General features: G+C 44.2%; 1 protein-coding gene across 3 annotated transcripts in view; it reads left to right on the top strand.

Moving 5' to 3' along the window:
* Positions 1-5,112: 5,112 nt before the first annotated feature.
* Positions 5,113-22,048, top strand: part of prkd3 (protein kinase D3) — a 281,534-nt gene continuing 264,598 nt past the window's right edge. For 2 of the 3 annotated variants that reach the window (XM_033025439.1, XM_033025437.1), the window contains exons 1-2: positions 5,113-5,611; positions 9,430-10,004. In XM_033025439.1, coding sequence (XP_032881330.1) covers positions 9,708-10,004 — 297 coding nt within the window. In that variant the 5' untranslated portion in view covers positions 5,113-5,611; positions 9,430-9,707. Of the gene's footprint in view, positions 5,612-8,915; positions 9,313-9,429; positions 10,005-22,048 lie in introns of those variants that run through there. The other variant, XM_033025438.1, reaches the window with a different exon arrangement.

Raw genomic sequence — 22,048 nt, 5'->3', positions numbered from 1 at the left:
GAGTAGTGTATGACAGGGGTCAGTGCAAGGACCTCAGCTACAGTAAAATGACTGGATAGGAAAGGTTTAGAGGAATATGGGCCAAACGTGGGCAGGTGGGATTAGTTTAAATGGGGCATCTTGGTCAGCCTGGGCAAGTTGGGCCGAAGAGCCTGTTTGAGTTGTCATATGTACTGAGGTACAGTGAAAAGCTTTTACTGCGTGCTAACCAGTCTTCGGAGAGACAATAGATGATTACATTCGAGCCATCCACAGTGTATAGATACATGATAAAGGAAATAACGTGAATACAGCATGTTTCCATGTTGTTCACTACTACTTGGATAAAGGCACGGAAGATATAGTGGTTGACTTTTCTGATGAAACAAGGATATATAGGAAATTAAATTGTGAAGAGGGCACAAGGAGACCACAGGGAGATATAGAACGGTTAAGTAGGTTGGCAAAGATTAAGCAAATTGAGTAAATTATGGGAAAATGTAATATTGTCCATTTGTCTGGAAAAGTAAGAAAATGTCCAAAGGTGTGTTAAATGTAGATGCAGGGAGATCTGAATATCTTAGTACATGATAAGCCGAGGCAGGAAGTACTTCCAAAGCCACCAGAATGTTTTCATTTATTTTGATGGGAATTGAATACAAATATAGGGAGATTATGTTTTGTTTATAGGGCATTAGGGAGACATCAGCTGAAGGCAGGATGTCAATGTGTTGGAAGCAGTTCAAAGAAGGTTTACAAGACTGATACCCAGAATAGATAGCTTATTCTATGAAGAATCGTTTAACAGGCTGGGCTTGTAACTCTTGGTGTTTAGGAGAATGATTTGATTGAAATAAGATCCTGAGGAGTTTAGACAAGGTGGATGTGGAGAGGATGCTGCCTTTTTAGGGTGTATCTAGAATTTAAAATAAAGGTGAGGGGAAATTATTTTCTCTGAGGATCAAGAATTTTAGAACTTCATTAAATATTGACAAAAGTGGAGTCTGAATAATTTAAGACCGAGGTGAATAGATTCAATTAAAAGAAAGTGGATTAGACCAGAAGATATAGGATCAGAATTAAACCATTCGGCCCATCGAGTCTTCTCCGCTTATCGATCATGGCTGATCGATTTTTTCCCTTCAAACCCATACTCCTGCCTTCTCCCTGTAACCTTTGACACCCTTATTAATCAAGAACCTTAAAGATATAAGGTTTATTAAAAGTGGATTGATGGATCTATTAAAGGTGGATTGAAGGTTACGACACAGGCAGTAATGCAGTTGAATTATGTTGTATATTATGTCCTTTTTTAATTGTAACGCTGCATGGTAAATTCATTTCACTGCACCTTATGGTGCATGTGACAATAATAACATTTGAACTTGAGAGACGAGTCAAATAGGATGTGATCTTGTGAAACAGTGCACAGGTTGTAGGGATGAATGGTGGACTATTGCTATAAATCATGTTATACATGCACATGCACACATTTTTTGATTCAATGTTTTGAGTAAAGTGGAACAGAGTTGTTCATCAAATGCTTTATTGTTTTCAAACAAATTACACCAAAGAGCAACACATCACATTAGATGTGGTAGCACAATATTAAAAATACTAACATATGGGATGACAGTGGTGCAATGGTAATTGCTGCTTTACAGCACTAGAGACCCGGGTTCAATCCTGACTACGGGTGCTGTCTATATGGAATTTGTATGTTCTCACTGTGACTGCGTGAATTTTGTAACGGTGCTCTGGTTTCCTCCCACACTCTAAAGATGTACAGGTTTATTGGCTTCAGTAAAATTGTAAATTGTCCCTAGTGCATAGGATAGTGCTAATGTACGGGGTGATAACTGCTTGGCACAGACCCGGTGGGTCGAAGGGCCTGTTTCCGTGCTGTATATCTAAAGCAGAGGTCGGCAACCTACTACCACTGGGCCGAATGTGGCCCGTAACCCGAAATCATCCGGCCCGCAGCCGGATTTTTTCCCCCCGTAATCATCCGGTCCCCTGAGCGTGGCCGAGCTCTGGCTGTACTGCATCCTGCGCAAAGCCGCCGGCATGGCCGCCCGAGCACCTTCTGTGAACACGTTTAAGAAAGAACTGCAGATGCTGGAAAAATCGACGGTGGACAAAAATGCTGGAGAAACTCAGCGGGTGAGACATGCAAGGATTGAATGAGGCTGCTTCACCCGCTGAGTTTCTCCAGCATTTTTGTCTACCTTCTGTGAACAAGTGATTTGATGCCTGCCATCCGGGGCGGGATGGGGGCAGGATCCATGTGTACACGTGATAGATGTGGCCCACCATCTGCTCACAGACATGGCTCCTGGCCCCTATGCAGAACAAGGTTGCCGACCCCTGCTCTAAAGTCTAGTAGTTCAGAGAATAGTTTATGTGGTTTTATCATGAACACTATCTTCCTTTGTTGATAGTTGGAATGACCGCAGCATTTTATTTTTGTTTGGTTCAATGTCACTGTGAGTGGCAGAGGTGTTTCTTCTGGCTCTGGTCTTGTTTAGATGGTTTGTATGTTTTAATGTCAATCCATGTGGTTTGACATTTCATAAAAGCAGAATTTGCTAGAAAATAATGGACAATGCAGGCAGGTTCTGTGTAGAAAAAGAAAAGGATTTTCAGGGAATGGAGGGATATGGGTCGGGTGCAGGCAGAAGAGAATAGTTTAACATCATGTTCAGCATGGACATTGTGGGCTGCAGGGGCCTGTTCCTGTGCTGAAAAAGTATCACTGTTAATTAGATTACTAGATGAGGTGAAAGATGAAATGGAACTGCTTGACAGAACAGTTTTGATATGGCAGTGCTAAAAGGAGAGTTAAAGTGCAGTCAGAAAATCTCGGAAATATCTGTTATCGTGGGTGGACCAATATGGGAAGGGTGGAATTTCACATGAAATCCATGTGGAATAATGCAGGGATTGTGAAATTAAGTTTTAACGGAAACTTGTTCAAGTTCACATTTATTGCCACATGCACAAATTAAGGTACAGTGGAATGTGATTTACCATGCAGCCACACAATCAAAAAGAGTTCAATACACAATAGAATACAACATGAACATCCACCATAGTGGAATCAACATTCTTCACTGTGGTGGAAGGCAATAACGTTCAGTCAGTCCTCCTCCTTCGTTCATCCGTGGTCGAGGCCATGACCCCTCCACAGTCACCGCTACGAACAGCCCGATGTACAGGTCTTCTCGTCGGAATTCTCGAAACTTCAACGTCGGGACGGACGGACACTCCACGGCTTGGAGGTCCCGAATCGTCCGCTTCCTACCGGAAACCGCAGCTTCACGATATTATAGGCCGCAGGCCGGCGGTCGGAGCTCTTCTCCGGTGAGGGATCCCAGACTGCTCAATGGAAAGTCCACGCCGCGCCCGCTGCTAGAAGCTCCGCAGACTGCGGCTTCAGGATGTTACAGTCTGCGGTCCAGCGATCGCAGCACTTCTTCTGGCAATCCCCGGCAAGGGATCACCCGGCTCCGCGATGGAAAGTCCGCGCTGCGCCCGCCGCTGAAGCTCTGGGCCCGACTCCGGGAGAGGCCGCACCAATCCAAGCTGCTAGGCCGCGAGGGAGGGTGAAAATGCGACTAGGAGAAAAGTCGCATTCAACCGAAGTATTCAAAGATAAGCAAATCTTTTCGGAGTGAGAGAAGCAAGATAGAGCAGAACAGCATTCCGAAACGTCACCTATTCCTTTTCTCCAGAGATGCTGTCTTACCTGCTGAGTTAGAGTCAAAGAGTAATACAGTGTGAAAACAGGCCCTTCGCCCACACCGGCCATCAATGTCCCAGCTACCCTAGTCCCACTTACCTGAGCTTGGTCCATAACCCTCCAAACCTGTCCTATCCATGTACCTGTCCAACAGTTCTTCAGACTGAGTGTCACGCAGGGGGACACTGGAGGTAGGGGAAGGTACGGAACAAAGCAGAGCCTTGTGCCGATGACTCGGGAAAGGTAGAGCCCACAATGGTCCACTGTTGGCTGGGGACGAGGTGATAACAAAGAAGGAATACAAACGGTCAAATTAGCAAGAGAGCTAGTGTGGGGGAGGGAGGGAGAGGGAATGCAAAGATTACTTGAGATTAGAGAAATCAAAATTCATGCTGAAGGTAGACACAAATAGCTGGAGTAACTCAGCCGGTCAGGCAGCATCTCTGGAGAAAAGGAATGGTTGATGTTTTGGCTCGAGACCCTTCTTCAGGCTGAGAGTCAGGGGAGAGGGAAACGAGAGATATAGATGGTGATGTTAAGAGATGTTGAACAAATGAATGAAAGATATGCAAAAGAGTAACGATGATGAAGGAAACAGGCCATTGTTAGCTGTGGGCTAGGTGAAAACGAGTTACCGACAATGAGACTTAACAAGACGACTTTGAAACTAGCACAACGACTTGGATGGGGGAGGGATGGAGAGAGAGGAATGCAAGGGTTACTTAAAGTTAGAGAAACCAAGAGTCATGCCGCTGGGTTGTAAGCTGCCCAAGCGGAAGATACGATACGATACGAGATAACTTTTTCTATGTATCTATGGGTTATTGAATGGGGACGATCAGCCATGATCGAAGGGCCGAATGGCCTCCTCCTGCGCCTATTTTCTATGTTTCTGTTTCTTAAACGATGGGATAGTCCCAGCCTCAACTACCTCCTCTGGCAGCTTGTTCCAGCTTTTACTCCAGCTTTTTGTGTCTGTTCACATTAGAAATACTCTGCAGGTCCTCTGTAGAGAGAAATCGTATTAACATTTCAGATATTTCCAACTCTCATCAACTTTTTTTTTACAAGCATAATATCCAGAAATCAGAGCAGAACAGGTTAGAGATATTTTTGCAGGACCTCTGTAATGAGAAATAGTATTTCAGATCTTTCTCAACAATTTTACAGTATGAAAAGGCAGAAACGTCTCAAATAAAAGTTGTTGGTATTCCACATGGATTTCATGTGAAATTTTACCCTTCCCATGTTGGGTCCGCCCACTATAACAGATATTTCCATTATTTTGTTTTTGCCTGCTCTTTACCTCCCTCTTGCTACGTTCGCATGGCGGCCCCGCCCCGGCCTGTGATGGACAGCTCGGATAAGCCCCGCCCTATGGCTGTGATAGACAGCTCGGAGCGGGCCGCAGATGATTGCGGTTGCCATGGAAACAGCCTCATCCGTTGGGCTGGGATCCTTCACCCTACACCTCCTCCCGTCCCGTCGCCGTTTACTCCCACGATTTCCAACGCAGACGGACACGGTGGAGTCAGAGCGATGCTAAGCCGGGAGGCCGACCCCGTGTGGGGGTCCCAGTTCATCCGCCGCTGAACCGTTAGAGGCCGAGGCCGCGCCTCCGCTTTCCCTCCAACTCCATCGTGGCGGATCTCCGGCTGCGCCCGCCTTCGTGACCGGAAGCAAAGGCTGCCGGGAGGTGTAGTCCTTTTTTCTACCACTTCCTGCTATGTGGGATCGGCAGCTTTCCTCCCCTGGACTACGAATCCCCGCATGCAGTGCGAGACCCCCCCCTTTCCCCCGCCTCCAGCAGTCCTGTGGTTACGCAGTTGCAGATGAATTTTAGATTGCACAAAGTGGTGGGAGGAAAAACTAATGCAACTCGCGTAAAAAGTGAGTATTTGGCAATAAGAAACTAATTGCAACTAATAACATGGATGGGATAAAGTTTTGAAGCTGGAGAAAACGAATTCAGAATGAAGCATTAGTGCTCATTGCCTTGCAGAGTGGCAACGTTCTTGTGTAAGGACAATTGATTCAGTTACCCCCTCTGTAGGTAACACAAACGTTGCCTCTGTTCTCTTGCCTTTTTGTTTGCGTAAATAGCACATTCATGAAAGCAACACAAGTTACCGTCAGTACAATTACATTTATTTCTCACAGAATCGATTGCAACTAGGTCATTTTAACTAAGTGGATGATCTGTGATAACTTTTCTGTCCGCTGTGTCGTTGAGTTATAAAAGGTGCAACGTGTGAAATGTCCACCAAGCATCATTCGCCACCTGGACGTTGAGAGGGAGGGCGAGATGAATTTAGAAATACCATTATTTTCCTTATTTTTTTCTCGTATAACTGATATGGAGGAGTTCACTATCCCTTCATTGGAACAAGTTAAGCAGAACTCAGATTATATTTTGACTTGTAGAAACAAAGAACTGCAGATGCAGGTTTGTATCAAAGATAGGCACAAGGAGTCTGAAGAAGAGTCCCGGCACGAAACTTCATCTATCCTTTTCCTCCAGAAATGCTGTCTGACCCGCTGAGTTACTCCTGCACGTTGTGCCCAAAGCTCCTCTATAATCTTTGGTTGTGCCCATCCATCTCTGTTTTAACTTGTTGCCGTTTAGTTATGTTGCGAGAGTGACCCATCTGGAGATTCCCAGCGGAATAACGGAGTGTCCCATCGGTAAATAGCTGGAAATGGGCGTCTCTGGATACCTTTCGCCCTTTTAAAGAACCAATTAGGCTGTTTCTCTCGCAGGATTTAGATATTGGTGTGGAATTTCATGGGACATTCTTCGCCAACTTTCGCCAACAAAACAATTCACGCCCATTTGTTTATGACACCAAAGCAAATGAGTCGTCCACTTACAAATACAACACAGAAAATACAGCGTGCAACAATGACAACAGGTTACCATAAATAACACGAGTCCTCAATGTTGCAGCAGGCTAGAAATTAAAATATTTAAATCTATATAAATATTACGTCAGAAAAAAAATCGTTCTGGCCTTAGTTATGCCAGAGGTTACATCCTAAATATCATGTAAACTTATCATTCATCTTTTTAGATGTAGTTGATTGCTTCTTGATTATTGGGATCATTATCTGGACAATTAACTAAATTATGAAAACGAAGTTACTTATCCGTTAAGATTCCCTACACCACAACAACTCAACACGAATATACATGCCGATTTATTGGCAATAGTCTTTCCAAACTGCAATATAAATATTGGTGGGGTGATTAGTGGAGAATAATTAGAATATCATGACGAGCATTTTAATTTATTTTTGTGATTATTGTAGTTATTTTAAGGCCTAATACAGTAATTAATAACATTGTATGCAAAAAGAGAAATTTGGAGTGGTTTCAGACTAGTGACTGCACCACTGGTCCCCACTATTTCCCTCTGGATGGTAATGTAATTATATAATGTAAGCAGGAACTGCAGATGCTGGTTTATACTGAAAATAGACACAAAATGCTGTAGTAATTCAGTGGGTCAGGCCGCATCTCTGGAGAAAACGAATAGGTGATGTTTCGGGTCGGAACCCTTCTTCAGATTGAAAAAAATGTGTTCTGATCGTAGTAGACCAGATGTACTTAGTAGACTAAATAAAAAGTAATTGTATTTCTTGTTTCAGGTTTCCATAATCTGAAACATTTATTTCCTATCAATATTATCCTGGAACACTTTCTGGTCAATATATTATCTTTATTGCAAGTATTACGACCATGTAATTAGTTTAGGACATAGCTCGCATTACTGCAATGTGGTAAACTTATTGAAATGAACAAGCTACATTGTACTTATCATCCCAATTTAAATGTGTGGTTTGTAGAGGATACAGGGATTATTGTGTCTGGGGTCACTTGCCCTGCTGCACAAAGTGAGTTAGTAATCAGAACACAGTTACACCAAAACACAAAGTGCTGGAAGGACTCAGTGAATCAGGCAGCAGATGTGAAGGATAGAAACAAGGATCTGCAGAAGCTGATTTTACAAAAGAAGACACAAAGTGCTGGAGTAACTCAGCGGGTCAGGCTTGATCCACTGAGTTACTTCAGCACTTTGTGCCTTCATCGCCGAAGGGAAATAGACAGACAACATTTTGGGTTGAATCTGCCCCACTTCCCTTCACAGATGCTGCCTGGTCTGCTGAGTTTCTCCAGCACTCTTGTGTTTTGCTCAAAATTCCAGCATCTACAGTTTCTTGTATCCACAGTCAAACCGCATCAGCCACTGATGTTGATATAACAACAAAATTGGAGCACTTTAACATTTAATTTCTGTTTCCATAAAGTCTATATCAGGAGGTTTAAAAAAAGGGGGCCCTGACCAAATTATGTCCATGCCAATAATAATTGTTTAATTTGAATAAATCCGATATCCTTGCCCAAATTCCATACTTCCCGAGTAATTATATTGCTCTCTTCCAGCTTTCTCCACCAACCCCCCCCCCCCCCCTCCCTCCTCCAACCCCACCCTCCCCCCCTCCGCCCCTCCGCCCCTCCTCCAACCCCCACCCCCGCAACATTACTCATCAGTCTGAAGAAGGGGCCCGACCCGAAACAGCACTCATCCTCTTGTATTTGGTTCAAGATTCTCTACAGATGCTGCCTGACGCACTGAGTTACTCCAGAACCTTTAAGGGCAGTTTCAAGTGAGCAAAGGCAGGCGCCCATGTGTACCTTTCTTCATTTCCCCTATCGATTAGTATCGCATATCAAACCAGCGATTAGCAAACCTGTTCGATCTGTACAGGCACTGGATGTGATAAAGTCCAGTGGACTATGCAACTATGTGTAGGAAGGAACTGCAGAGGAACACCGGAATGCTGGAGTAACTCAGTGGGACAGGCAACATCTCTGGAGAGAAGGAATGGGTGACGTCCGACTGAGTTACAACAGCATTTAGTGTGTATCTTCGGATTGTGTAGCTAACCAGTCTCCCGCCACTCACTGAAGTTTGTAATGGACTGGTCAGATTGCAACGGATACCCAGTGGGTCAGACATCATCTTCTGAAACAGAGTCCCGACCTGAAACGTCGCCTAATATTTTCCCTCCACGAATGCTGCATGACCCGCTGAGTTTCTCCAGCACTTTGTGACTTTTTTTTGTAAACCAGCATCTGCAGTTCCTTGTGTTTGTAACGGAGACCCCTGCGGTTTGCTAACTGCTGATTTATTTCACGACTGGTGTCATCAGATCACAGCGTTAAATGTGTTGGCGATAAATGTTTCCGGGCAAACTCTCAGAGAAAGAGAGAGAGGAAAAGACAGAGAGAGTGGCTTGCAGTGGCTCCCCAAATCACAGAGCCTTTGTCGAAATGGTCGGAAACGCACCAATCCTGTAAATGCAGATGACGGATATTAAGAGACCATCGTTTTCCCTTCTGGCCAGTTCACGGGGAAATGGGATTACAGCCCCGTCACAACAAGGGGGCAGACCCGCACCGTTTTGTGGTGATCCCCCTAAGTGTGTTGAGTTGTAAGCTCAGACTTCTCCTGCACTCTTCACAGGGACATCTACCCCTTGGAAACATCACAATCCTTCCTGAATATGCGCCCTAAAAATATATATGCGTATGTATATTTGCACCTTCTCGCTTTCTCTGTTTGATGCACATTGCAGGAAACGTTTTTTTTTAAATCATCTATTCAACGAGTTGCCCCCTCTCTCTTTTTTTCTCTGTCTTGCAGAGTATTTCCGGTGACGGACTGGGCGGATTGAAAGTACAGGGAGAGAAGAGCGAGGGAGGGGGAAACCATGAGTGGGATATCGAGAGAAGTGGCCCCCGCTGTACAAACTTGACGGCGAATACCAGGCCGCCACCGTGTAAATTCCACCCTCCTGTGTTCCAGTAACCCCAGCTGGGGAGGGGGAAAGCGGACTGTTCGGACTGCTGCCTTGTTTCTGGGGGTTGTTTTCTTCTCCGCAAACGCTGGAAGTTTCAGAGTGGAAACCCGTCGCCAGCCAGATGTCAAGCAACAGCAACTCGTCTCCTCCCGTGTCCCAGAGATTGCTGCCAACCGCTCTGCCACTGCCTGCCTCTTCGCCTACCCCGTCGCTCTCCCCGCCGGCCACCTCTGTTCTGTCGGGCCGGCTTTCTAATGGGAGCCTCAACGCCCCGAGTCCCACCAATTCCCGGGGATCCTTCAACGGCGTATCCTTCCTTCTGCAGATCGGCCTCACTCGCGAACCGGTGACCATCGAAGCACAAGACATCTCCCTCTCTGCCGTCAAGGACCTCGTCTGCTCTATAGTGGACCAAAAGGTACAATCCAGTCAATTAAAGGTGTAATAGCAATAGTTTAACGAGTACAAAACTTTTTTTCCCCTTTGATGATGGGTGGGGGAGTAGGGGAAAGGCAGCCCTGCATCGACGTTAGAAGGAAACAGCCGTCAGAAGTTGTTGCCAAAGTTCTGAACTCTGAAACATACTTGTGTTGAGATGTGCCGCCTCGCCTCGCAACATCTAACGGTTCATTTTGCACGGAACGCGCGATCTGTCAATGCATAATGCAATCTTTTAAGTACTGTAGTTCCGTGATCACTCACAAAGTAGCAATTTCTCTGTCCGTCCCCCCGCCCCCCCCCCCCCCCCCCCCCCCCCCCAAACAGTTTACAACTACACAAGATTAATAGCATCGGTACATTCCGCTACGGATGGAGAGACCGTGCACTCTTTAAACAGGCAGAAGGATAATTCGTTTCAGTCAGACCAACTCTTTGTCCAATTTTGATACAATTTATCTTTCAGAGTTTAGCAAATTTAGTAAACCGATGCAAGTGACTAATTACTTTGTGGAACATTTGTAATGCTGGTGACATATTTACATTTTGACGAACTGCTTAGGTATTACAATATAATTTAGCATTGACCGATTGGAACTGCTGTACGTTTCTTAGTAGCTAACAGTGAAGGCTGGCAACTACACAACAATCTTGCACACCCTTAACTTTTTTTCTCTCTGGCTGGTTCAACTGCTTCAAGCATGCATAAAATGCTGGTTATTATGTAATTGATTTAACTTGTTACTGAATCAGTGTTCTGCACAAAGATGCCATTGTACTACATGTACAAAACTGTAGCACAAGCTTGCAATATGCTATTTTCAATCTTTTACTTGAATATTTTTAAAATCGGGGAATTTTTTGGATGATGCTCATGTAGACTTCTGGATCATTCCCATCATGTTTTCAAGAAATGCATTTGTGTTAATGCCATCTAATTAACATTACATTACATTCTAGTCAGATTTGTACATTGCACTCTCTTCAGTTCTGAGTTATTAAAATATTTAAACAACATCTTTATGTATGAGCTCTTGAAAACTGAGTTTAACAATTTAACCTGCATTGAGTCTGCACTGTATCTTCCCCTTTGGTGTCTCTATTGTACCTGTCCAAACTGATTATATCTGTGTATGGTCTATCTGATCTATTTGTATGGCATGCAAAACAAAGCTTTTCACTGTACCTCGGTACATGTGACAATAATAAACCTTAAAAAATCTCAGGAGGCACGTTTTGGGAATACTACATTTTTCATAATACACGATTTAAAGACTTGCATTGAGAAAATCATCAGGAGAATAGATAGGGTAGATGCACAGAGTCTCTTGCCCAGTGTAGGGGAATCAAGAACCAGAGGACATGAGTTTTAAGTGAGGGGGGAAAGATTTGGTGGAAACCTAAGGGCTATGTATTTAATACAGTGGATGATTGGTGTATGGAGCGAGCTGCCGGAGGAAATAGTTGAGGCAGGTACATGGATAGGATAGGTTTAGAGGAATGTATGAATTACTCCACGATTTTGTGTTTACCTTTGGAAAACTAACCAGATGAGATGTATATCTATAATTTTATAATCCACCCTGAGTTTAATCTACATATAAATAAATGGAATGTAAATTAGGGTGAGGTGCAGAATCTATCTTCCTCCCAATCCCACCTCTTAGGTTCGATATAATTACCAGTTATTAATTCTGTTTCAATAACATTTGGTAGCATTATAAGGAGCAGGGTGGCTGAATGGCACAACCGGTACAGCAGAGACCCAGGCTTGACCCTGACCTAGGATCTTGTCTATGTGGAGTTTGCATGTTCTCCCTGTGACTGCGTGGGTTTCCTTCGGATGCTCACATTTCCTCCCACATCCCAAAGACATGTGGGTTTGCAGGCTAAATATTTAAGAAGGAACTGCCGATGCTGGAAAATCGAAGGTAGACAAAAATGCTGGAGAAACTCAGTGGGTGAGGCAGCATCTATGGTAAAGGAAATAGGCGACGTTTCGGGTTTCTATTAAAAAAAATTGCTCCAAGGGTGTAGGGAGTGGAAAGGTGGGATAACATAAAACTAGATTGAATGAGTGATTGAGAGTCGGCATGCTGCCATGCTGTATCTTTCAATCAATCCATCCAACATGTTCCTTTTCAATTTTGTATTTGATCTGTTAGTAGCTATTTTATATTTATCTTGTTCTGGCAATAATTTCTCCACAAACACCCAATTGAATCTCTTCTTAATTTAATAAAGCCTTCATTACATTTTCTCTTTTGCAAGAAAGAGTCCTAGCTCCTTAAACTAGCTGTAGACACAAGGTACACAAAATTGCTGGAGGAACTCAGCGGGTGCAGCAGCATCTATGGAGCGAAGGAAATAGGCGACGTTTCGGGCCGAAACCCTTCTTCAGACTGATAGGGGGTGGGGAAAGAGAGAAGGACAAAGGGAGGAGGAGGAGGAGCCCGAGGGCGGGCGGATGGGAGGAGACAGCTAGAGGGTGAAGGAAGGGGAGGGGGGGAGGGGACAGCACGGGCTAGCCAAATTGGGAGAATTCAATGTTGATGCCAAGGGGACGCAAGGACCCCAGACGGAATATGAGGTGCTGTTCCTCCAATTTCCGCTGGTGCTCACTCTGGCAATGAAGGAGACCCAGGACAGAGAGGTCGGATTGGGAATGGGAGGGGGAGTTGAAGTGCTGAGCCACCGGGAGGTCAGGTAGGTTATTGCGGACTGAGCGGAGGTGTTCGGCGAAACGGTCGCCCAACCTACGCTTGGTCTCACCGATGTAAATCAGCTGACATCTAGAGCAGCGGATGCAGTAGATGAGGTTGGAGGAGATACAGGTGAACCTTTGTCGCACCTGGAACGACTGCTTGGGACCTTGAATGGAGTCGAGGGGGGAGGTGAAGGGACAGGTGTTGCATTTCTTGCGGTTGCAACGGAAAGTGCCCGGGGAGGGGGTGGTGCGGGAGGGAAGTGAAGAATTGACGAGGGAGTTGCGGAGGGAGCGGTCTTTGCGGAAGGCAGACATGGGGGGAGATGGGAAGATGTGGCGAGTGGTGGGGTCACGTTGGAGGTGGCGGAAATGGCGGAGGATTATGTGTTGTATTTGCCGGCTGGTGGGGTGAAAGGTGAGGACCAGAGGGACTCTGCCCTTGTTGCGTGTGCGGGGATGGGGAGAGAGAGCAGTGTTACGGGGTATGGATGAGACCCTGGTGTGAGCCTCATCTATGGTGGCGGAGGGGAATCCCCGTTCCCTGAAGAACGAGGACATTTCCGATGCCCTAGTATGAAATGTCTCATCCTGGGAACAGATGCGGCGTAGGCGGAGGAATTGGGAGTAGGGGATGGAGTCTTTACAGGGGGCAGGGTGGGAAGACGTGTAGTCCAGATAGCCATGTGAGTCAGTGGGTTTATAATGTATGTCGGTCAGGAGTCTGTCCCCTGCGATGGAGATGGTGAGGTCAAGGAATGGTAGGGAAGTGTCTGAAATCGTCCAGGTGTATTGGAGTGCCGGATGGAAGTTGGTGGTGAAGTGGATGAAGTCAGTCAGTTGTGTGTGGGTGCAGGAGGTGGCACCAAAGCAGTCGTCAAAGCAGACACAAGGAATTGCTGCTTTATAAAAAAAAAAAAAGACACAGTGCTAGAGTAACTCAGTTGGTCAGGCAGCATCTACGTTGAACATGGATAGGTGACGTTTTAGGTCGGGACTTTTCTTCAGATTGATGGGTCCGTATTCACTGATTCGTATTACAGATTCACTGATCCGTATTCTCCAGAGAAACCGCCTGACCTGTTGTTACTTAAGCACTTTGTGCATTTTTTTGTAAACTCCAGCACCTTGTGTCTTTTTTTCCCATTAAACTGGTTACAGGCTCACAATTCTGGTAACATTTTCAAATTTTTTCTTCATTCACTCTAGTACTTCAATCCTTTTGCTTTTGGATGGAGGTTGGAAATTTGAACAGTAATTTAAGATGCTGCCTGACCCACTGAGTTACTCCAGCACTTTGTGACTTTTCTTTAAACCAGCATCTGCAGTTCCTTGTATCTCATAGTTTAATTTAGTCTATCTAAAGTTATGTACAAATTTAAAATTATGTCCTTGGTTTTATAATCAACCAAATTTTTTCAATAAAACACCGGAGGTTTGGTTGCACTTCTTGGGTCTTTTTGTTTTGTGTTGTTGATGTAGCATCATTTGCTGGTTTTGATGATGTAATGGTGAATTAACGTGGTTAGAAAATTACAGTTGAGTGCTAATCTACACTCTCGTTTTACTGCCTTATCATTGTGAAGGAAGAAAACCTGCTCTTTCGCCCAAATGGACGGGAAGGATAATATTTCTGCCAGATCAGAATCATTCATTTTCACTTGGCCTTTTTAGCTTTACTCTGTATTTCACGTACAGTTTTCTTGAAATTAGAATTTGTTTTCTTATCAGAAATTGCAAAAAGGCGGAGTGTTGGGTATATGGAACGAGCTGCCAGTGGAGGTAGATGAGGCATGTACTGTAACAATTTGTAAAATACATTTGGACAGGTTCATAGTACATAAATGACCGGAGCAGAATTAGGCCATTTGGCCCATCGAGTGATCTATCTTTCCCTCTCAACCCCATTTTCCCTTCAACCTTTGACACCCTTACTAATCAAGAACCTGTCAATCTCTGCTTTAAAAATACCTTCACAGCCATCAGCAGCCATTAGTGGCCCAGCAGTCATCAGGCAGCATCTGATGAAGGGTCCCGACCCAAAATATCACCTATCCATGATCTCCAGAGATGCTGCCTGACCTGCTGAGTTACTCCAGCACTTTGTGTCCTTTTGTGAATGGACATGGGTGATTGGGCATGGTGGAGCAAGAAGCAGTTGGCAGTCAGTGATAGAATGTGTGGGGCTGACCACAATTATAATTGAAAGTTGGCAGATGCAGGTTTGAATATGAGTGCTGGATGTTGTCAGGACTCGAGGGCCTGAGCTAGGGAGAGGTTGATCAGCCTAGAACTCTATTCAATGGAGCGCATGAGGATGAAAGGCAATCTTATAGAGGTGTACAAAATCAAGAGCGGAAGAGATTGGGTAAATGCACAGAGTCTCTTTCCTAGAGTAGGGAAATCTAGAACCAGAGGACATAGGTTTAAAGTGAGGATGGAAAGATTTAATAGAAACATGAGGTGTCACTTTTTTAGACAATGGATGGTGGGTATATGGAATGAGCTGCCGGAGGAGGTAGTTGAGGCAGGTACTATCGCAATGATTAAGAACCATTTGGACAGGTACATGGATAAGATAGGATAGGATAGGATTAGAGGGATATGGGCCATGCTTGTCGGACAAGTTGGGCTGAAGGGCCTATTTCCATGCTCTATGACTCTATGCTGAATCCAAGTTGATGTCGGATTTAAGGGCCTGTCCCACTTGGGTGACCTAATCCGCGAGTTCTGGCGAGTTTGCCCTCAACTCATACTCGCAGCATGGTCGACACGAGGTCGTAGGAGGTCTTCGTAACTCTCCTTCATGCTCGAGAGTGGTCTCCGCGTACTCGAGGCCTCAGCTAGATTGTGGCGTTTTTCCCAATGTGTTAAAAAAATGCCCGCGAGTAAAAACAGGTCGCCATGGAAAAAATCCATACTTTTTTTAGTTGTAGTAGGTTGGCATGTTAGTCGTAGGTAAAAGAAGGTAGTCGAAGGTACTCGTAGATAGTCTTCATCATAGTCGAAGGGAGGTCGAAGGAGGTCGTCTTCACTCTCCACCATTCGGTGTCCAATTTTCCCAAAGTTAGTCGTAGCTAGTCGAAGCTAGTCTTCAACATAGTCGAAGGAGGTAGAAGGAGGACTTCTAATAGTCGAAAGAGGTCTTCAACATTTCATTTTTTCAAACTCTTCTAAACTCGCCAATTAGGTTGCCCAAGTGGGACAGCCCCTTTAGGCGACTCTTTGCATGCTGATCCCAGAAAGGGATCTGCTATCATAGTAGTTTGGGAATCGGAGAGGGGAAGGAAAGAGATGGCGACGGCAGATGCTGGACAAAGGGCCAAGTGAGAAGAACCGAGGGGGTCTTATTTTCCGTGCCCTCGAGGTCGACTGTTGGATGAGTACCCTAGGAATGAGGGCTAAAGAGGGCCAGGAGTGGCGAGGGACATCAGATTGCAGGTTGACCAAAATTGTGCCTCTTGCATACGGACTCAGTGGGCTGTTCCATATGTCACTGTACCTGGTACATGTGACAATAAAGAAACCATCACCGTACTTGTGTCCATGATAATGAACTCAACTCGACTTGATAACTGGAAAAACAAGGAACGGCTGATGCCGGTTTACAAAGAAATAAACATGAAGTGCTGGAGTAACTCAGTGGGTCAGGCAGCATCTCTTGAGGACGTGGATAGGTGAGGTTTCAGGTCAGGACCCTTCTTCAATCTGAAGACCAATCCATGTCCTCCAGAGATGCTGTATGACCTGCTGAGTTACTCCAGCACTTTGTTTTGTTTTACTTTTTAACGTGCAGCTGTTAATGATGCTTCCTCATTGTTCGAGGGATCCAGGTTCAATCCTGGTCTTGAGTGTTGCTGGCATATTGTTTTTCTCTGCGACTATGTGGGATTCCTCTGAGTGGAATCAGAGCAAGTCACAACAAGGGGACAGTCGTTAGAAGAAGTGGGATTGACGTTTACAGCACCTTTCAGAACGCCTGCTAATAAAGCAATTTGGAACATTGATATACATCCAAATTATTATTACCGTTGTAATGTGGAATTTTTGGAATTCTATCCCAAAAAGATCCTGTTGATCTTCGTTTCCCTCCAATTTCCCTCCGGGGATGAATAAAGTTTTATCGTATTGTATCGTTTGTGAAATGTTGAAGTCAATATGTTTTGTTGGGTAAGGACATCAATGGATGTGGATCAGTGGTGAGTTAATGAAGTTGATTTGTAGATCATTGATAATGTTGGAACAGGCTACAGACCATGAATGACTGACGCCTGTTTCTCACTGCCACCAAAACAAGTCACAGAGTGTGTTTATACCAGCAGTGGAGTACATGGTGCCTCGGTCCTTTAGACCCTCAAGTGAGGTCATGTAAATCACAACGGTTTCCTTTGATATGTTCATTCATGTGAACTCTAGCATGATAAAATATTATTTACCAATTCATTAATTCATTACTTGCACTGATTTCAATTCTAAGACTCTTCTGCCTCTCCCTGTCTCTCCCAGTCTCCCCCTCTCTCATATATTGGCCAGTTGCGAACATCAATGGAGTAGTTCAGAGGTAGAAATAAGGAAATGCAGATGCTGGTTTACAAAAAAAAGACACAAAGTGCTGGAGTAACTCAGTGAGTCAAGCAGCATCACTGGAGAACATGAATAAGTGATGTTTCGAATACTCTAGTACTTTGTGCCCGTTATTGCTCTTTTTAACTACCTGGGCTGCATAATGCTAACTTTTGATGAAGTCGGTGCATAAGATGAGCATTCTGCACATTGCAATTAGGACTCTTTCCCCTGATTGTGTGAATTTAAAAAACCTATGCTTCTTACGACTCAACGTACAAAGCACCTGAGGTGGAGTGCAGTTGGGATAAACAATTGAGCCTTCAGGTGTACAGGGTCTTGGTGAGACCACACCTGGAGTATTGCGTACAGTTTTGGTCTCCTAATCTGAGGAAGGACATTCTTGCCATAGAGGGAGTACAGAGAGGGTTCACCAGACTGATTCCTGGGATGTTAGGACTTTCATATGAAGAAAGACTGGATAGACTCAGCTTGTACTCGCTAGAATTTAGAAGATTGTGGGGGGATCTTATAGAAACTTACAAAATTCTTAAGGGGTTGGACAGGCTAGATCAGTGGTTCCCAACGTGGGGCAATTTGATTTTTAAGGAGGGCAATTGAGCGCGACTGAGGAGGTCTGGGTCCAAATTTTCGATTATTATTTTTTTGGATTTTCCATCAGATAAACATATGTAGTTTATGTTTCAGATGTTATTTTGAGTAAATAAATTTTTTTGGGTAAAAAGGGGGGGGGGGATCAGGATTTTAGAGGTGATTAGGTGGGGCATGGCCAAAAACAGGTTGGGAACCACTGGGCTAGATACAGGAAGATTGTTCCCAATGTTGGGGAAGTCCAGAACAAGGGGTCACAGTTTAAGGATAAAGGGGAAATCTTTTAGGTCTGAGATGAGAAAAATATTTTTTACACAGAGAGTGGCAAATCTCTGGAATTCTCTGCCACATAATGTAGTTGAGGCCAGTTCATTGGCTATATTTAAGAGGGAGTTGGTTGTGGCACTTGTGGCTAAAGGGATCAGGGGGTATGGAGAGAAGGCAGGTACAGGATACTGAGTTGGATGATCAGCCATGATCATATTGAATGGCTCGAAGGGCCGAATGGCCTACCCCTGCACCTATTTTCTATGTTTATATGTTTCTATTGTTAATGGAGAGTTTATAATGATTCCACATGTTTGAAATCGCTTCAGATGATGGATAATATAATTTGTTGAAGGCATCTTTCAGTTACGCTGCCAAATGATTCAACAGATGTTTATCGTGGTTAGTGTTATTTACAACAGGGCGGGTAAGTGGTAAGTGCATACAACTTTAAGTGTAGCAGTGGCACTCTGTTGTAGTGTTTGTGTCAATTCAACTCAAACTTCCAGAAACAAGGAACTGCATGCCATCAGATGCTGGTTTACAAAACAAGACACAAAGTGCATGAGTAATTCAGTGATATACAAAAACAGCTGGAATTACGCGACGGGACAGGCAGCATCTCTGGAGAGAAGGAATGGGTAATTTTTCGGGTCGAGACCCTTCTTCAGACTGAAATTCAGGGGAAAGGGAAACTATAAATATAGACGGTGATGTAGAGAGATATTGAACAAATGAATGAAAGATATGCAAAAAAGTAACGATGAAAAAAGGAAACAGGCCATTGTTAGCTGTTTGCTAGATGAGAACGAGAAGCTGGTGCGATGGGTGGGGGAGTGATGGAGAGAGAGGGAATGCAGGGGTTAGTTGAAGTTAGAGAAATCAATATTCATACCACTAGGTTGTAAGCCAGTGGGTCAGGCAGTATCTCTGGAAAACATGGATAGGTGATGCTTCAGGTTGGGACCCTTCTTCAGACTCAAACTCCTAATGCGTGACTATTTCAGGTGACTAACAAACACACCTTCTTTTCCCCTTCTCTGTGCCTCATCTGGATGTACATAAATTTCTCCCACGATCGTTCCGCTTCTTCCCATTCCCCCTTCCCCCTCCCCCCCCACCCACTTCCACCTACATTTTGGTTAATTGGCCTCTGTAAATTGCCCCTGGTGTGCAGGGAGTGGATGGGAAAGTGGGATAACATAGAACTAGTGTGAATGGGTAATTGATGGTCAGTGTGGACTCTGCGGACTGAAGGGCCTGTTTCGATACTGTAACTAAACCAAACTATTTCCTTTTTCTGGCTTCACATTCTGTGCTTCTCTTATATCACAGCTTTTTCTTTTCTTTTCATCTCTGTCCACCCAGCTGCAAATCACTCCCCCTCCGTCACCTGTATTCACCTATTACTTGCCAGGTATTGTCCCATACCCATCTTTTCCAACTATCTTTGCCCCCCCCCCCCCCCTCCCCATACCCACTAAACGCATACTGAAGAAATAGCCTGACCCCCCCCGAAACATGATCTAAACAGCACTTTGTGTTTTTTTGTGATGGGGCAGGAACTTGCGAAGGGACAATGCTGCTCACTCTCCACCGTGAAATCATCCATAAATCCCAGCAAGGGAGGCAAATTTCACATTAGATCCCAAATACGTAGATTTTTTTAATGATCACAAGTGTTGTAACTGGGGTACAGCAACACATAGGTGGTTTTTCAAACGCAACATGGAAAATAAATTAAAAATTACACCCGTTGTAGTAAAAATTTAATTGAAAAATTAATTCTTAAAAAAGACACAAAGTACTGGAGTAACTCAGCCGGTCAGGCAGCATCCCTGGAGGACATGGATAGGTGATGTTTTGGGTCAGGACCCTTCTACAGACTGATTAAGAATGCCTGATTACTGTAGGTGTAATCAACCTGCATGAAGCTAAAACACAAACAAACAAATTGTGTAGCAAACTTAGTATCTGAAGAAGGGTCTCGACCTGAAATGTCACCGATTTCTTTTCTCCAGCGATGCTGCCTGCATTTTGTGTCCGTCTTCGACAATAGACTTATGTTTTAGTTGTGACAACGTGGAAATGTTTTGAATTAACAGCATTTCAGATCGATTTATAAAGCCAAAACTCCCATCTACCCCCTACAAAAAAAGTTTGACAACTACTTATAAAAGGAGACATAAGGAACTGCAGAGGTTGATTTATTTTTTTAAAAAGACACAAAGTGCTGGAGTAACTAAGCAGGTCAGTCAGCATCTCTGGAGGACATGATGGATGACATTTTGTGTCGGGACCTTTCTTCAGACTGTGATCAGAAGGGTCCCAAATTGAAACGTTGCCTCTCCATGTCCTCCAGAGATGCTGCCTGACCCACTGAGTTAATCCAGTATTGTGCCATTTTCTATACGCCAGTATTTGCAATCCGTTGTATGTATATTATCTTTTTTTAATGTTGAGAGAGATAAAAGTTTAAAGGAGATGTGCGGGGTAAATTGGATAACGTGGATAGAAGCAGAGACATTTAATGGGAAGATCAACCTGAGCATACATATGGCCGGCACAGTGGCACGGCGGTAGAGTTGCTGCCTTAGAGCACCAGAGACCCGGGTTTTATCCTGACTATGGGTGCTGAACGTACGGAGTTTGTACGTTCTCCCTGTGACTATGTGGGTTTTCTCTGGGTGCCCCGGTTTCCTCCCACATTCCAGAGACAGCAGGTTTGTAGGTTAATTGGCTTCTGTAAATTGTCCCTGGTGTGTACGGTAGAACTAGTGTATGGGTGATGACTTGTTAGCACAGACCCGGTGGGCAGAAGGGCCTGTTTCCACGATGTATCTCTAAATTAAACACGCACTGAAATTGTTTTGGATTCCATCTCCGTGATGAAGTTTAATTTAGAGTTACAACGTGGAAACAGGCACTTCAGCCCACCTACAAACTACATCACGGAGATTAGAAGGAATCCTATACAATTTCAGAGTGTGTGTTTTGGCCAGCACCTTTTCACTTACAAGTTAAGGGCAGGTAATGATTTATTTGATTTAAAGAAACAAATCAAAATGTTATTTGTAAAAAAAATTCTAATTGCCACGTATTGGTAAGTCAAGTTGCCACCACTTTCATCATTTGAATAATTATTTGTGATTATGAAAAAACTCCATGAAAAATGTTAGCACAGTTATTTGTTTAAGCGAAATAAAATTCTACTTGCAGTACGCTGTAAGTCAGGTTTTCACCACTTATTATTTGAATAATCAGTCGTAATTAAGCACCCCCCATGAAAGATGTGCAACTTCTTGGATGTACTGTACATTGTGTTCTTTTTCCTGTTTTTGTTAAATATTTGTCATAAGAGCGATGTTTCAGAGTTGCTAGTGATGCTGGAGAGTAGTAGCATTTTTCATGTAGAGCACGGAACAGTACAGCACAGGAACGGGCCCATCGGCCCACAATGTTTGTGCCGAACATAATGCCAAGTTAAACCAATCTCATCTGTGTGTAAATGATCCATACCCTCTAATCCCCGCACTTCCATGTGCCTATCTGAAAGCCTCTTAAACGCCACCATCATATCTGTGCCAGTAGTATTGAAGTGTCTTGCATTTAAGGCTGCTCTAATGAAGTTTTTCTCCATGGCCCATTCAACAGCCCAATTGTTTGACAATGCTGGGCCATGGTCCAAATATGTGCTTTTGACCTGGGCCTGCTGGCTTGAGCTTTATCTTGCACTAAACATTATTCCCTTTATCCTGTATCTGTACACTGTGGACGGCTCGATTGTAATCATGTACAGTCTTTCTGCTGACTGGTTAGCACGCAACAAAAGCTTTTCACTGTACCTCGGTACGCGTGACAGTAAATTAAACGAGCAA

Source organism: Amblyraja radiata, chromosome 8 (assembly GCF_010909765.2).
Source record: "Amblyraja radiata isolate CabotCenter1 chromosome 8, sAmbRad1.1.pri, whole genome shotgun sequence".
In the NCBI taxonomy this organism is placed as follows: Eukaryota; Metazoa; Chordata; class Chondrichthyes; order Rajiformes; family Rajidae; genus Amblyraja; species Amblyraja radiata.
Note: the sequence above shows the minus strand (reverse complement) of the source record. Positions and strands in the feature narration are given on the sequence as shown.